The following is an 18,997-nucleotide window of genomic DNA, read 5'->3' on the forward strand; positions in this document are numbered from 1 at the left end:
TTCCACACTTCACTCACTCAAAGTGGTAAAATGTTGATACCAGTAAACTGTGATATCGCATATGAATATTGTAAGACTTCTAGAGCAACCACTAAGAAAACTATACAAAGAGATACACTCAAAAACACCATGAACAAATCAAGAAACAACCTGTGGGTGAAATAAGGCAGTTCTCTATCCTGGTGCTCAAATAGTGCTCCATGAGTGAGTGACCAGGTGAACTGAGGAGACAGCTAAAGGTAAAAACCATAGCAAGAGAATATAAAATCTTCATATGGAAAGAAGTTTCTAGACTAAGCAGTCCAACTGTAGCCTCTGCATGTACCTCTCTACGTATGTATGTATGTGACAGGGGTGGGGGGTGTAATTCATCTGTACTATTATCTGCATGTATCAGTTAACCAGATGAAGAGTAAAGTTGTTCAAGATACTGCAATGATAAGTTAGGAGGCTGCTTGCCACCCTTGGCTCATTGCCCAGTACAACCTTGGTCATCCTTCTCTGGCAGAGGAAGAAAAGGTATTAGTAAAGGTTACTGAATCTCACTCATGATCAACGCTAGACTTATTCTAGTTAAATTAATGTAAAGATAGAAGGATAGAGATATCAGATTGGTGGAGGATTCAGGTCTAACTCTCAGGATCTCCCATTTCTCAATTTCAAATCCACAGCCACATTTTTAAGAGGAAAGAGCTTCCTTCTGGAAATACAATATTTATCTCCATATATAAAGTGTTTTTCCCCATAATAAAGTGAACTTACTACTTTCTCCACAATGTACTTATCAAATAACACATGTGATAGGGTTTGAAAACTACAAAGAACCCCCAAAATATACAGTACTTCTGTTGCAAAACAGCTCGGAGATCTTTTGATGTCTGTACATAGAGAGCACTTTATTCTTTAATACAGTTACTCAGCACTCTGCATTTTATACCAAGGACAGACAAGATTTATATCAATAATACTCCTTTAGGATATGTAAGTTCTAAATACATAGCACTCCAGAAGGAAGCATGATTATCAACACCTAGATATTCAGGTGTATTCATAAATTCATTCTATTTTAAAATTTTATTTATAAATTGTAAACTATTCTTTCTTCAGAATTTTTCCTTGTGCTTGATGTCTTGCACTTTAATTTTAAAACAATGTTGTTAAATTAGAACAATGAAAGAGATCTTTCAATGAAAGAGATCTTTCAATGAAAGAGATCTTTAGTATCTTATTTTAAGGGCACAACACCTCCATCCAGCTCAAGGACCAGTAGTAATACAAGAAGGCTTATTTTTTAAAACCCTTGGTTTAGGAGGCTGTCAAGAGGATGGAGGTAAATAAAACTTAAATACTAGAATGTCAGTGCCTCGTCTCCACATATTAGAATCATCACACAATCTTAAAGCATGTTTCTTACTCTGAGATTCTGGAAAGTAATTCTGTGAAATGGATGAGTTCTACTAGGTAGAATTTTGAGCAGTCCCTTGGGGAGAGTAATGTCTAAATACTTTGAAAAAAAATGTTCTTTATAAGTTGCTTAAAATACCATCACTAGTACTTAGGAATATTAATCATGTTTTTCTTGAAGACAGCTTAAAGAATGGAATCACAAAGTACCCATGACAGTTATCATTATTTTACCTATACTATCAGTAAGTTGTCGTATATTATTCTGCCAACAGTATAAAATCTTCACTAGTTACAATGTATTTACAGTATATAAAGCACTGTACTAAACATATACCAAGCATAGTCTCTCTCTTAAAAAAAAAAAAAAAAAAAAAAAAAAAGCTTGGATCTGAGAATAAACCCACAAATGCTGACAACAACTCTTATGTTCTTGCCACCAGATACCACTTTTCTCCAGAACAACAAACCACACACATAGCATTCAAAATATCCTTTATTTTCACCACGGTTATGGTTTTATACTGTGCTAAATTATAATTAAATTGGTATCCCTTAAGCTTCAAATTACTTTGACATTTTGGTGACAATGTCTAAAAACATGGATACAACACAGGATTTCTGTTTTGTAAAGGCAAATGAATAATCATCATTGAATCCAGAAATAAACTAAGAGAAAAAGAAACTAAGGATATCTCAATGAGAAAATTCACAAGAAATGACAGGAAAAATGCCTGTGGTTTACTGACTAAAGCTCAGTAACTACGAACCTGTATACTCATATGGATGAGGTTTCATAATCATAGATTGAGTCATTACTCATTTTACTCTTCTCTTTGCTTCCTCAAAAAGATATACCGACCTTGAGCATGAGAAATTAAATGAAAACTGCCTCAGGCAGATAAAAACATGACAATCATCCTGGCAATGAAGACAAATCACCATGTTCATTACAGTCAAGCTACCAAAAGAAAACTCTAGATCACACTAAACTAAAAACATACTTACGTTTATGTTTTCATTACACATGTAGGAAATTGCCAGTTACTGAAAGTAATTGTAGGATATGCCATGTAGGAAATTGCCAATTACTGAAAGTATTCAATTAAGACTAGAATCTTATAAATACCTTATACAAATATTTATTGAGTAAATATACAGATATAACACACAAATAAAATGGCAAAATTGTTACATGTTTAGATAAAAGATGGGAAACTAAATGTAACTTAAAGTCTCAAAACACTAATCCATTATCTTGGACGCAGGATGTGTCCTTCAAAAATAGAAGGGTAAATACCCAAGAGAAATGAAAACATGTCCACGTAGAAACTTGTTCATGAATGTTCAAAGCAGCATAATTCATAATATCCAAAAAGTAAAAACAATTCAATGTCCATCAACTGGTGAATACATAAATAAAATGTGATATATCCATATAAGAGAATATTACTTGGCCATTAAAAGAAGCGCTGATAGATGCTACAATATGGACGAACCTTGAAAACGTTATGCTAAGTAAAAGAGGCGATACACAAAAGGCTATATATTGAGTGATTCCATTTATATGAAATCTAAAGGCATATTTATAGTCACAAAGCACATTAGTGGTTACCTATGGCAGGGGGAGAAGGGGGTGCTTTGAGAAGTGATTGCTAATAGGTACAGGGTTTCTTTTTGATGTTATAAAATTGATTGCCGTGTGACTGCAAAACACCATGAATATACTAAAAACAACTAAATTGTACCAAAGGGCAAATATTGTGTGATTCCACTTACATGAAATACCTAGAGTAGTCAAATTCATCAAGACAGAAAGGAGAATGGTGTTACCAGGGGCTGGGGAGAGAGAAGAATAGGGAGGTATTTGTTTAATGGATACAGAGTTTCAGTTTAGAAAGATGAAATACTGTGAGAAGAATGGTGGTGATGGCTGCACAACAATGTGAATGTACTTAATTCTACTGAACCCCACACTTAAAACTGTTAAAAAATAAAATGTTTAAAATGGTAAAATGGTAAACTTTATGGTATGTACATGTTACCACAATTCAAAAAAACCCAATTGAGTTGTAACTTTAAATGAGTAATTTGTATGGCATGTGAACTATATCTCAATAAGCTGTTAAATAAATAAGTTGTGTGGGGTATAAAAGTAAGAATGTTAAACTTGCCACCACGATAGGTTAACTCCAAGTCTATAACTGTAAAAGTTGAGTGGCTCTGCTAATAGACTCTGGTTAGCCTGGAGTAAGATAGCCGGATGTGCCAAGGTCAGGGTGCTAGTCTTGACACACTCATTACCCTCACACTACATCCTCCACTGAGTGATTTCATACTCTCCTGTGACTTCAACATCCTTGTATATCTTCATATGGGACCTGGTCTCTACTTTTGAACTCCTGCCCCTTTATTCCTCAATGCTCATTGGACAGCTATTCCCAGGTTTTTGAAAAACTCTCAAACATCACATCACAAAATGGAGGGTAAGAACAGGAGCTTGAAGTCAGAGAGACCTGGACCTAGCTGAGACACCACTTAGCTGCATAGTCTAAGGGAAGTAACTAAACCTTTCTGGGCCTCTACTTCCTTACTTTTAAAATGAGAATAATTACCTCACAGGATTATTCAGAGGGTTAAACCAGATAAATGCATATAAAGTACCCGGAGGTTGAAAAACCAAGCATATAGAAAATACTGAACACATGTTCACTGACTTCCCCTACGAACTTGTTCTGCTTTATTCTCAAATTTAGTTAAAGGGGACACCATTTTCCAAATCTACAAAATTTGTTACTATTGATTCCTATTTGTCTTTTGCATTATTCTTCATATTCTGTCAATCTACCTCAGAAAAGTCTTTTTAAGTCTCTACCCTCAGTCATTATCAACACTTTAATTTAGGCTTTTATCATGTCTCATTCTGGCACAATTTAATTGTATCTCTCCATCATTAGTCCACCCTCCATGCTAACATAAAATTATCTTCCTGCTTATCTCCTACTTTAAAATATCTGTTCAAACTTTAGCTTGGTACTCAGCATAGAATGCTTCAAACAATGACCCTCCACTGTCCTTTCCAGTCACATCTACTCATCTTCACATACTCTACACTTTTTACCTTGCGAACTTCTCACCATTCCCTAGATGTACTCCTGGCTTTCACACTGTTCCCTCTGTCTAGAATACCCCTAACTCCTTTACTTAACTTGGGAGACTTTTATTCATCCAAATCTATTTCAAATGACATCTTCTCAGGGACTATTATTTATCTGTTTACATATCTGCCTCTTCACTATGTTGTAAAGTAGTGTGGAGTATGGATAATGGGCTATATTCCTTTCTGTATCATCCTCAGCGGCTGGTGATGAAGAAAAAATGAAGGAAGTCAATAAAGAATGGAAGATCTGGATCCAGTTACATTAAGGTATCAGAGCCCAATATAAAAAGTCACAGGTTAATTTTGCTCCAAGGTAAATGCCAGAGATCCTAGTGTTTGGTGAAAGTCACAACATAAAGTTCCAACCAGTGAAATAAACTATTAATCACAATATTTAAAACCAAATTCTTTCTGATTTTTTTTCTTTTTGCTTTACTTTGCTTGTTAAGACTTTACTGGAAAACTATGAGCAACTGAAAACTAAGGAATTACTAATCTTTATAGGCTTAAGGAGCAAAAAATGACCCCGCTGCAAGTATATAAAAAAATATATTATTACTTGGATGACTAAGCAAGTTTTAGAATGGTTATTGAGAATTCTACTAGCTTTCAGCTTATGTCAAAAATTAGAATCTCTGATTTTGGAAACTGAGATTATCAACAAATTCTAACGCTGAAAGACAGGTCCAGATTACATACCTATGAAGTGATAAATTCTATTCAAGATTAGAGGTAGCTCAGCACTCAAGATTATTGGGCATAGACTAGAAAAACTGCTATATGGTTGATGTCACCATTAACTACCATTTGGACCTAATATCTCAGTAAAGAATATCTTCTGATTATCTAAGGGTTTGATAATCAATGGCTCTCTAACTTAAATTTCTACAAAATGAGCATGAAAAAAGATACTGGCGGCCAGGAGAAGGTGGGATAACAGCTGAATAATTTTTTTTTTTTTTGAAAACACACTAGGATATTTTAGATAAATAAATAAATAGCCAGGAGATTTTATTCCTTAGGATGCTGGCTCTCTATAAATTTATCAATTTACTTACTGACTTGATGAATTTAAGTTAAACTATTTTGTTTTAGATAAGAAAATCAAACCAGTTATTTGTTAAGGAAAGTCTTTGCATATAAAGCACATATTTTTTTCATTTTATTATTCAGATTGCTCAGAAATTACATAACCACATGGAAAGAGTGAAATCTGATCATTTAAGCATGAGACAAAAAGGACAAGAAAATTCTACTTTCAAGAATAGATTCGTTGAAAATAAGAAAGAATGTATGTATATGTATAACTGAATCACTTTGCTGTATAGCAGTAATTAACACATTGTAAATCAATAAAAAAAATAAATAAAAATGTTAAAAAAGAATAGACTCATTGAAGCATTTGATACAAATTCATTGAGGGAAATAAACTAAAATATTCAAGCAAGTTCTTTTTATTGATTATACCTAATAATTAGCTGCATTTATATTAATTGGATTTACTTAAATATGAGGCAAAAATAAATGAAAATTTTTATTAATGTTGGAGGTTATTTTACTTAGCACATATTAATATACTGAAAATTTATGTGAACATAATTTAAAAACAGAAAGCACCAAAGTGAAACAAGAGGTAGAAAAACAATTATCAATAATAGGGAATGCAAAATATTAAATCACCTTTTTAAAAATATCACTGAATAATTAAGGCACCATGAATGAATTCACTAGAGATAATTTCCAAAGTATTATATATCATTCTAATATTCAGAAAAGGATTATACTTTATTCAAGGGGCTAAAAACTAATACATAGTTTTGACCACAAAATCACTCAAAATAAGATTTAAAAAATTACTGTGCAATCTCAAAGAGAAACATAGTTACAGATGACTTACAAAAAAAAAAAAAGGGCTAACATACCTCAGCAAAAAATACCTCAAACCAATTATCCACCATACATAGCTTATCCTAGACTTTCAATGTTAGTAAAATAATAGAAAAAGAATGATAAAAAAAATAGATCTCAGTAGATGACAATAAGGCATTTAATAACAACTCAGTATTCAACTTTAATTGATACTATAGAATATCAAATATAAAAGTTCTTCATGTGAGAAAAAGCATATTTATTTCTAGAGTCAAAATCATATTTTCTTCAATAATGCTAGTTATTAACTCTAAATATTTAAATAATAACAGGAGTTAACAGTGGTTGTTGTTAAACATTTAACACTGCGGCTCCTGAAACACCACCATCACCCCAACCACCACCCCTCTCTGATCTGTAACAGTTCTGGAGTATAAATAGTCCCACCATGTCTAATTTAAAGCTATCATTGCCATGTCACTATGGGAATTGGGAACAGATGCACAAAACTGGCTTCTGCTTGCTGCCTCCAACAAACCACTGAGTATTAACTTATTGAGCTCTTACTATCTGATGAGCACATGCTATGAACTTTACACATCCCCTTTCATTTGACCCTCACAACAACATACAAAGTAGATATTACTTCATCTTACAAATAAGGAAACTGAGGCTTAGGGAGATAAAGTAATTTGCCTAAGGTCACATTACTAACGAGTGGTAGAGGCAGAATTTAAGAATATCTTTAATCACTTTAATTATCATTCTTCATTCATGACCTATTGTTATTAAGGAGTCATGCATGGCCTGATTTGTAAATTAATCAACTCATCCATTTATCTCCTTATTTGTACCGCAACATATATTGGTAAAACCATAATTCAACCCCTAATGAAAACAATACCAGTGACTTACATCAACCTATGCATTCCTTCCCTTCACGTCTGCTTAGTTCTCCCCAGCAAAGGTATATCCTAAAGTTGGTGTTAATTATTCTCTTTAAAGCCAGGTTTACATCCCAAATATCTGTAAAGAAAACCTCAGATTCTTGACAACTGCATTACGTTGCTTTTTAATAATCTTTCAATATAGATATTGTCCTTATTTTAAATATGAGGAAGGTAATTAAGGCTCAAAAAAGTCAAACAAACTCACCAAGAATTACTTAGCAAATAGATGACATAAAAAGAGTTTGAAAACAGGTTTTTATGTCTCCAAAGACCAATCTTTTCACTAAAATATTCTGCTTCAAAAATAAGGTGATTTTAAGTATCAAATAATTAATCAGTAATAAACTAGAGCTCACCATAAAGATCAATGTACCTCCTTACCATCTTTAAAATTAACTGTAATATATGCAATAAAAACAGAGCCCAATCATAAGTATAATAATATTTGAAGGTTAATTTTTTTCTCTTATTAAAAATAATATGCAAAATTCCAATGGAAAAAATTAAAGAAGCCAAGAACAAATGGAAGTGTATACACACACACACACACACACACACACGCACGTGGTGCTCTTGATTGGGAAGACTACATACTGTAAAAAATTGCAATAGTTCTTCTATTAATTAAACAGTTAGCAAACAGGAAGCTAAAGTAAAGTATTCCCAGAATTTAAGAACACATTTAGAAAATAACACTTAGACAAAACTGATTTATAAATATATAACTAAGATTGGAACATTTTTATTTATTAAGTCTACTGAAAAAAGATTCCAAGGTGTATCTTCATGAACATACAGCATTATTATTATTTTAAACCATTAATTGAGCTCTTACTATAAGTTAGGTAATGTGCTTGACACATACTATCTGATTTAATCCTTATAATAACTTCATGACATTTGTAATACTAGCTCTATTTTATCGTAAAGAAAATAGAGAATCAGATAGGTTATGCATAAATTTTAAACAGAAAATTTTTTTTTACTTTTATAATTGGAGAAAAGGCTATTTCATTTTGCAGGAAGAAAAACACCTTATTGCTTCTAGAAATAGAAAAATCTGTGAAATAAGAGAAATTCCAGGGAACATTTAAAAACAGACATAGAGACATTCAGAATATTTTAAATATAAACACTACCAAAAAAAGAAAATTACAAGCCAATATCTTTCATGAATATAGATGCAAAAATTCTCAACAAAATATTAGCAAACCAAATCCAATAACACATAAAAAAGACCATATACCACGATCAAGTTGAATTCATCCCAGGGTCACAAGGATGTTTCAACATACACAAATCAATCAGTGTGATACACCACATCAACAAAAGAAAAGACAAAACCCCCCCGATCATCTCAATAGATGCAGAAAAAGAATCTGATAAAATTCAACATCGATTCATGATTAAAAACTCTTACAAAAGTAAGTATAGAAGGAACATATCGCAACATACTAAAAGCTATTTATGACAAACCCACAACCAACATAATACTCAACAGTGAAAAGCTGAAAGCCTTCCTGGCAAAATCTGGAATAAGACAAGGATGCCTACTCTCACCACTTCTATTCAACACAGTACTGGAAGTCCTAGCCACAGCAATCAGATAAGAAAAAAGAAATACAAGGCATCCAAACTGGAAGGAAAGAGGTAAAATTGTCATTATATGCAGATGACATGATACTATATATAGAAAACCCTAAAGTCTCCACACAAAAACTACTACAACTGATAAATGAATTTGACAAGGTAGCAGGATACAAGATTAACACATAGAAATCTGCTGCATTTCTTTACACTAACAATGAAACATCAGAAAGAGAAAGTAAAAAAAGAATCCCTTTTAAAGTCACATCAAAAAAATAAAACATTTAGGAATAAACCTTACCAAGCAGTGAAAGACTTACATGTTGAGAACTACAAAACACTGCTAAAGGAAACTGAAGATGATTCAGAGAAATGGAAAGATGTCCCATGCTCTTGGATTCGAAGAATTAATTTTCTTAAAATTAATATTGTTAAAATGGCCATACAACCCAAAGCAATCTACAGACTTAATGTGATCCCTATCAAATTACCCATGACATTTTTCACAGAACTAGAACAAAAAAAATCCTAAAATTTATATGGGAGAATAAAAGACCCAGAATTACCAAAGCAATCCTGAGAAAAATGAACAAAACTGGAGGCACAACCCTCCCAGATTTCAGACAATACTACAGTAATCAAAACAGCGTGGTATTGGCACAAAAACAGACATATGAATTAAAGGAACAGAATAGAGAGCCTAGAATAAACCCAGACACCTATGGGCAATTAATCTTTGACAAAAGAGGCAAGGATATATAACGGAGGAAAGAAAGTCTGTTCAGCAAGTGGTGTAATGTAAATGTAAATCAATGAAGTTAAAACACTCCCTCACACCATACACAAAAATAAACTCAAAATGGCTTAAAGACTTAAATATAAGACATGACACCATAAAACTCCTACTAGAGAACATAGGCAAAACATTTTCTGACATAAATCATAACAGTGTTTTCCTAGGTCAGTCTCCCAAGGCAATAGAAATAAAAGCAAAAATAAACAAATGGGATCTAATCAAACTTATAAGCTTTTGCACAGCAAAGGAAATCATAAACAAAATGAAAAGACAACCTATGGACTGGGAGAAAATATTTGCAAACAATGCAACCAACAAGGACTTAATTTCCAAACTATACAAACAGCTCATACAACTCAATAACAAAAAACCAAGCAACCCAATCAAAGAATGGGTAAAAGACCTAAGTAGACATTTCTCCAAAGAAGATACACAGATGGTCAATAGGCAAATGAAAAGATGCTCAACATCATTATTAGAGAAATGCAAATCAAAACTACAATGAGGTATCACCTCACACTGCTCAGAATGGCCATCATTAAAAAGTCTACAAATAACAAATGCTGGAGAGGGTGTGGAGAAAAGGGAACCCTGCTACACTGTTGGTGGGAATGTAAATTGGTTCAGTCACTATGGAAAACAGTATTGAGTTTCCTTAAAAAACTAAAAATAGAGTTACCATATGACCCTGCAATCTCACTCCTGGGCATATGTCCAGAAAAGATGAAAACTCTATTTCAAAAAGATACATGCACCCCAATGTTCACAGCAGCACTATTTACAATAGCCAAGACATGGAAGCAATATATATATATAAAAGTGAATCACTTTGTTTTATACCAGAAACTAACATTGTAAATCAACTATACTTCAATTTAGGGACTTTCCTGGTGGCGCACTGATTAAGAATCCACCTGCCAATGCAGGGGACATGGGTTTGATCCCTGGTCCAGGAAGATCCCACATGCTGCGGAGCAACTAAGCCTGTGCACCACAACTACTGAGCCTGCACTCTAGAGCCCGCAAGCCACAACTACTGAAGCCCGCACGCTCTAGGGCCCGCGTGCCACAACTACTGAGCCTGCATGCTGCAACTACTGAAGCCTGTGTGCCTAGAGCCTGTGCTCCACAACAAGAGAAGCCACCGCAATGAGAAGCCCGTGCACCGCAATGAAGAGTAGTCCCCACTCACCGCAACTAGAGAAAGCCTGCACACAGCAACAAAGACCCAACGCAGCAAAAAAAACACCAAAAAACTATACTTCAGTTTTTTTTAATTTTTAATAAAAAAGAATATTTTAAACACATACTGAAATCATGTAGAAAGAAATAATTTGTTACAAAGGTTTTAAGTTACAAATAATTTGCTTATTATCTCTATACCTCACTTCATACAACTAAATCAATCCCAGATAGAATATAATTAAGCATTAGCAAAACAAATTTTTAAAATAATTAACTATAAGGATATATTTGTACTAACTGTTAAGATAAATTTTCTAAATAGTCAAGAAATGAAGAAGGATCACAAACATGCTTTAAGGTTTGAATAAGTCTTTTAAACTGCACAAATTTTGTGTGAAAACAGAAATATCTGGGATAAATGTAAATGATTTTAAAAGCTACAATGTAGAGTAACTGAAAATAAATGAAATATTGCTACATATACTCAGATTCCACTTGATAGTCAAAAGAAACAAGAGGGTCTATGTGAAAAATACTCAAATATTATATTACAAATATAAACTATTTTACAGAAAAATATACCACTTCACTAATAAAATAAAAATACAATAGTAGTATTATATACCTATTAAACTAATAATCATAAAAATGTTATTAACTAAGTACCTAATAAGAGCTAGATATCTTGTTTCAGTTACTATTTATAATAACCCTACAAGATGTTATCACCATTCCACACTTTACTGATGAGAAAATGGAGGCTCAGAAAGGTTGTGTGAAACTTTCTCAGTCATATAAAACTAGACAACCGCATGGGCAAAAACCTGAACCTACTCATCCAACTCTAAAGATCTTTTCTTTTTCCTCATTCTATGCTATGAGTAAAACACAAATCACAGAACTATAATAAAGCAATGCTTAAGCCCAGATTTGGTAAAGTCATGGGGGGAAATTGTACTCATAAATTGTTATGGGCATTATTAATGTGTTATATCTTTCTAGTGGAAAATCTTATAATATATAATGAGCTACGAGATAGTCATATTCTGCAGTATAATCATTCCTAGTATACCCCCAAAGAAATAAGCCAAATCGGGGAAAGGGGGGTGGGGCACATATCCATAAGGAGAAACTGTAATGGAAAAAAACTATAAACAACTGAAGTGTCCAACAGAGCCTACTTCAACATTTCAATGTAATAGATTAGCAGAGTATCCCACATCCTCAACATTATTATTGGTCAATAGACGGGAATGTATATGAAATAGTCTTAAATGAAAAAAAGGAATACAACTTACACTGTTTATAACCATTTTAAAAATATACATATACAATGAGAAAAATAAGACAAATTTAAAGTGACATAGCCTATTTTTCTCTAAAGCTACTTAACTTCATAACAAATTATTTTAAGTTTGAGCATATATATGACTATGTCATATAACATTTTAAAATTTATGCTAGTATATTGCATTAATGACCTCATAATTGATGAGACCTTTGTTCCCTGATGTTATGGACTGAACTGTGTGACCCTGAAGTTCGTATGTTGAAGCCCTAGGCCCCAGTGTGACTGTGGGCCTTTAAGGAAGTCATTAAGGTTAAATGAGGTCATAAGGGTGGGGCCCTAATCTAATAGGACTGGTGTCCCTTTAAGAAGAGACAGAGACAATAGAGTTGCCTGTGCACAGAGTAAAGGCCAAGTGATAATACAAGAAGATAGCCCAGTCTACAAGCTGAGGAAGCCTCAGGAGAAAGCAGCCCAACCACACCTTGATCTTAGACTCCTAGCCTCCAGAACTGTGAGAAAATACATTTGTTTTTTTAAGCCACCTAGTCTGTGGTATTTTGTTATAGAAGCTCTTGCAGACTAATACACCCAGAATACATTTATTTAAAAACAGAAGAATTATACTGATATGTTGGATAATTTTAAATACAATAAAGTTACATGTAAATAGCATAAATTATTAAAGTTCATTGCCTAAGTTTTTAAAAATATATTTATTAACTTCAAAGTTGCTTAACAATAGACATCATAAATATCATAAGTGACAAAACGTTGGACTGACAGCTGCAAGACAGCTTAAAAGCAACAGATGAGTGACAAACTGCTAGCTGGGTAGGGGTTATGCATACTGAAATGCAATGATTCTTAGGAGAAATGGCAGGAAAGGAACATATTTCTCTGCATTTTGCAAAGAGGTCTCTTTTAATTCATTACGATATAAAGCAAATAGACAGACAAGATCTGAGGTATTATATGTACATCTTATGAACTGAGTACTCTATTTTTTTTTCTAATTTAGGTACTGACTCCCTAGAATAAGTGAGGAAGTCACCAGTTACTTAATTAAATAATGTGCTGTGTTCCCAGTACCAAGAGCAGTGTCTGTTGATTTAATGTGTAAGGCCCTTTTGAATTAGATTTTTTATTAATAAGTTGATTAAATTTGAATGAGACTATTAAAAGAAAATTATCTTGAAGAAAAAAGTAAAGCCTTCTAATTCCTAAGTTAGGAGGTCTTTAAAAATGTAACACGGGGAGAGAGGATATTGTTATTACTATGACATTATAGATAAAGACAACATATTAACTGTAACCAGAAAGGAAAACTACATAAGGTATATTTAATTTCTTTTCCTACTTTTTTTATTTAAGCTTTCAGTCCTATCTATACCTACTGACAGAGGAAGAAAAATAATTTAGGAATAAAATTGCTTCCCAGTAATCCTCCTTTTAAGTGTTATACACATGGGATATATATAGTTTACATCCCATGTATATTTATATTTTATAGTTTCTTCTGAGTTTCACACAGCTAATAAGTGACAGTTATGTAGACTATATGGTATTCTGTTGATTTTATATGTCATAATCTGTTTAGTTAATCCTCTTTTATTGGGTGTTTCAATTTATTTCCACTATTGCAAGCATGGAGACACCATTAGACATGGGCCCAAAGCAGTTGGAATTACTTTTAGCTATAAGAAGCACAAGTTTTATTTTTTATATTGTAGCAGGTGAAGGAATACATACTGTATAGCTGGAGGGTTAAACATAGTACAGTAGTGAAACCTCTGAGCTTTTACCTCTTCAATTGGTTAGTAATCCTGAGTATGGTATATTTCATTGCTTTAAGCATGAGATTAACTGTATTCAGCTACGACACAAAGAATTGTTACTTATATATACTCAGACATACACATGCTCAGAACAGATTCAGATTCACAGAATTTAAGACTAGCACATTACAATTTATTTACGTTTGGTAATTATAACAAATTCAATGATCAGGTATCCTCTTTCTCTTTCCTATTTTTTTAAAACTATATCCCTATAAGTTCACTTTCTTAATAGAAACAATATCAAATATATACTGAACACTGTAAATCAACTATACTTCAAAAAAATGGAAAAAAACATTTTGACTGAAAACACATTAAAAAAATAAAATGTATATATATATATATATATATATATATATATATATATATATATATATATATATATACTGAACAACCGCTATGTGCCAAACACTATTTTAAATGTTTTAAATACATACTATATTATTTAATGCCCCTCATATGCTGCAATTCCTATCAAACAAGAAAAGTAACAAACACTAGTGGGTTTCAAATTTTAAAATATATTGATTTTCTTAAAGACATCTATATTTTAATAATTTCACACCTTGCCATAATACTATAATAGCAACTCTAATAAGAACACGTTCTACTCACACAGCATTTGTGAATAAATGCTACATAAACTATAATTTACATAGTGTTTCCAAATTTCATTTATCACTTTGTAAGAAAGAAATTACTACCCCATAAAAGTGTAAACAGAAATTCAGAGATTAAATTTCAAAAATGAGAATTGGCATAGATGGAAGTAGAATTCAGGTCTCTTGGATCAATGTATTCTTTCCCCTGTGGGGAATGAGAAATGAAGAAAGGTTCACAACTGCAGAAAGTTAGAAAACCACTTACGTAGACGCTAGGCTGGGTAGAAGCTACCGCCCAAAGAGAAAAGGAAATCTCTACACAAGAACTAGCTCCAGTCTTTGTATTAAACAGTATATTTCTGCCTTAAGAGCTTGACTCTCCATTAGTGAAGCACTTAGGAGATATCATAGTTACTGCTAAATAAAAACTGCTGATCTGACTGGTAGGAACACTATGTACTGTTCTTTACTTCCTGGACCCGAAATCCCTTACAATAGCACCTTAAACTCTGTTTAAGCCTCCATTTGCATAATTATTATATGATTAGAATGTATAAGATATTATGAAGTAATAAATATAGAATATTTTATATCACTTTAAGTAGACCATAAATGTGTAAGAAGCAGGGACACATTCTCAGAGCACCTCACACATAAGTGGGCTACCAATAGGTTGGCATAGTTGCTAAAAACTGAAAGTTAACTACGAAAGTCCAAAAATGTTTGTAAATACAAATACCAAAAAAACCTCAAAAACCTATAGATTTCTTTAGTCAAATGTATACATGTTAACCACTGAGAGGCACTGATTCTAAGAATTTCTTTTAAACTCTTTATTTCCTTTGATGCTCCTTTACTTAGATCATCCTATGATCACCTGGAAAGGAAATAGACATACTAGTATCCAAGGAAATGCAACAACCTAGCCTTTCAAAAATTTTAGCGGAATGTTAATAGAGGCACATCAAGAAAGACTTTATTCTTTTGGTAATTATCTATAAGTCAAGGGTAAGAAGAAAATATATTTACTTAATAGTATAATTAAAACTCATCGGGCAAAGGGAAATCTAAGGGAGGACAAGGTTTAGGAGAAATACTGAATTTCTGGCACAAATATATTTGAAAAATTACTCAATTTTTCACTTATATTATTTTTAAAGAAATTAAATTGTACTCCAATAAGAAAATTATTCAACAATTCCCACAGTTTTAGAAAGAGTTTAAACTTCTGCTGATGTGGTCAATCTCATAACAAAGATAAGGTAAAGTTTCAGTGTTAAGGTTTTCAAAAGTTTCAGTGTTAAGGTTTTCAAAAACAAAAAACAAACATAGGTCCTAACTCATAATTGGAATACTTCATCAGATAAGGTCAATCATTTCCAAGGCAATCAGATAAAAATTTAAGTTCTTTTTGTAGTTTAAAATGCTATCTCAATATAAAACTTTTTAAAATTTAAACAAGTCCTAAATGAGTTTTTTTAAATGTTGAAGACTCTTATCTGAAACGCATCAAACACGAATTTCTATTTTGTCATCTAAAGAAATATTCAAGATTTGCATCTTCTGCTTCCACATTCAAATTGTGTATTACTATGACATGAGCAAATCAAAAGCCCCACTTATTAAAAGCTATCAATACACTTCAGCTCTAAATAGTTCTCTCTAATAACATTTGTCAATTTTTATGAAGAGATAATAGTAGAAATTCTGCCTTTTAATTCTCAACTTTGTCAGGAGAAGATGATTTGATAATTTCTCCCTCTAAATTGCATTTAATGTACAAAAGTAGATCAACGGGATGAAAAAGGGTAAAAGACAAAACAAAACAAATAGTTTTACACAGGCCCCAAAATAGAGTTCAAGAGTATAATGTAATAAAAAATTTCTTCTAAATCCATTTTTTACTATTAATTACTATCATTCATTGAGTCTCTAAAACAGTGTTTATTACTTTCTAAAAACTGTACTAATTAAGTAAATTAGTTTATAATGAGCAAACAGAATGGTTTATTATAAAACACAAATATTAAAATTCCAACAGTCATTAAATCTGAGCCCTCCCACTTTCCCCTTATTCATCACAATATACCTTCTCTTACTGGCTCATTGGTTGATTCTCCTTTTAGACTCAGCATCCTGGAGAAGCCACTGGAAAGAGTAGAGAAAATGCCACGGATGAAATATCCCTGCTGCTCAGACTCCATTGACCCCACTGAAGTCGGCCACCGTCTAACAAATCTGATACTGCAGCGGTGCTCTGGCTCTGAAAGAGATCTGCTGAATGGAACCCGAAGTGACCGAGTGTTGACCAGGTTCTGCTTCTCCACTGATGTTCCAAGGACCTCATTAGCAGAGGAAGAAACATTATCCCCAACCATCTTTGGCAGGACCTCTTGTTGTGGTTCATCCAAGCCTCCTTTATTATTTTGCAATTGCTCCCTTTTGTCCCCTTTCCACCTAAAGCTGGGATGTGTTTGCCACTGATAAGCACCCAGTGGCTTTCCCAGATTGGAAACAGCCTGTTCATTTTTCTTCCTCTTGCTTTTCATTGGACCACACCATGGATAACTCTTTACGCTTGTTCCTATCTCTGAATGTGCATAATCAGGTTCTGACAAAGATCTTCGATAGCTCGGAGGACACGGTGATGTTTGTCTCCTAAAGATGCTCATCTTCCATGACTCCATTTTTTAACAACTTCTCGAAACTTTAAATTTCCACTGCTCTGCAGTCTTTGCAGTTGAACCACACTTGTCCGTGCAGTCCAAAACATTCAACTGCTTAAGCAGCTTTCTTTGTGCGGCTTTGAACCACAGCAGATGTTGCTGCTTAAGAGCTGGTGTCATGTTATTACCCCATTTTCCCAGATCTCCGAAATTTCAGCAAGCACCCAAAAACCTCCTGTCTGAAGCAAATTATCTTCATAATACAGCAAAAGAAGATCATCTCGCTTCCTGCAGTACGTTATATTTCTGCACTGAGTTTTCAGGAAATGGTGTTTTTAAAAAATGAGAAGTGAAATGAAAGCGATAAAAAAGCCACAAACACCTTTATGGACCAATAGCAGTTAAGTGTTCACTATGTGAATGACACTGGGTTAAAAACAGATTGTGAAAGTACTCAAGCTGACATCCACACTTTCCGGAAGAAGAAGAAAAAAATCTGCCTAAAAGCCTGCTCTCTAAGTGACAGCTCTTCAGAACAGTTTTTAAAGTTTGCATTTCAAGAAAATCCTTGTTATTTACACCACAACTTCTCTCAAAGTTAATACTGTTTTTAAGCTAATAGGTAAAGTCATATACTGTTTTGTGCAAGTAGGCATTTGAAAAGATGAGGAAAAATGGACAAAAGAATGTCAAAATATAAAGCTATTTTTAATGTAAACATACTAGGGAGAATTTTAAAAGCACAAATGGATTTAAAAAAAGGGATAGAGGATATTTGCTATGAACTATAGCAAAGGAAAAGGAAAGTCTTGAGGCAACATCTTGTGGAAACTGGAACACAGGAAAGTACATACTTAAATGATTTCTAGAAGGGAAAAGTTTGCTTTGAAAATGTAATTGGGATAAGTTGTCTGGAAAAATATTCCCTATCTACTTAACCAAATAAATTCCTTTATTCCTCTTTGTGCTATTTACAAGTTAAAAAAAAAAGAGCTGACTACCTAAAATTTTGTTAAAGCAAGTACCTTATATTGAACCAAGATAATGAATGCCAAGTTTTTGGCTGGTTAATTTTTTTTCAACTGTCTGCTCATAAACTCCTGAAAATAGGGGTTTCGAATGGAAAGCCTGACAGACTTTAGACCACCAATAAAAGAGATATAACACGGCAATCAAATCACTTCGCAAGTTGTATAAAAAAATGATGATTTCATGTGGAAAACTAAAAAACCATCCATTTATTTGTAGAATATATACAATGAAAAACAGTTCTTACACTACGTCTCTTTCTTATTACTGCCAAATAGTAAAGTTGGTAACATACCTATTCTTTGAAACATATTAAAATGTTCTCGTTATTTCCATTATCATAAAGCAATAATCTCATCTTCATTTGTTTATATAGTCTGTAAATTTACACATTTCTATATTAAAGAAGTTTTGAAGAACTTGGCTTTCCCAAAAGCATAATATATCAAACTAGAGTGTATTACAATTGTAAAATTTTCCCTTGTTTTAAAAAAATACTTAGAAATGTCAATCCGCATAAAGAGAAAAACAATAAACATTAAATTCTAATCTCTATTTGTGGCACATCACACAATCCACAAAAACTAATCTGTGATGGAAAATAAACCTAAATGTAAAAT

The 18,997-nt window shown here is 32.9% G+C and overlaps 1 protein-coding gene across 14 annotated transcripts in view; it reads right to left on the reverse strand.

Moving 5' to 3' along the window:
- The window catches only part of RASAL2 (RAS protein activator like 2), a 384,407-nt gene that overhangs the window by 237,670 nt on the left and 127,740 nt on the right, over positions 1 to 18,997 (reverse strand). For 4 of the 14 annotated variants that reach the window (XM_073803929.1, XM_019952447.3, XM_019952444.3 and 1 more), the window contains exon 1: positions 16,772 to 17,615. The exons of 5 other annotated variants lie outside the window; for them this stretch is intronic. In XM_073803929.1, coding sequence (XP_073660030.1) covers positions 16,772 to 17,369 — 598 coding nt within the window. In that variant the 5' untranslated portion in view covers positions 17,370 to 17,615. Of the gene's footprint in view, positions 1 to 16,771; positions 17,619 to 18,997 lie in introns of those variants that run through there. 5 more of the 14 variants (XM_019952446.3, XM_073803930.1, XM_073803933.1 and 2 more) reach the window with 3 other exon arrangements.

The sequence above is a fragment of the Tursiops truncatus genome, chromosome 1 (genome assembly GCF_011762595.2).
Source record: "Tursiops truncatus isolate mTurTru1 chromosome 1, mTurTru1.mat.Y, whole genome shotgun sequence".
NCBI lineage: Eukaryota > Metazoa > Chordata > Mammalia > Artiodactyla > Delphinidae > Tursiops > Tursiops truncatus.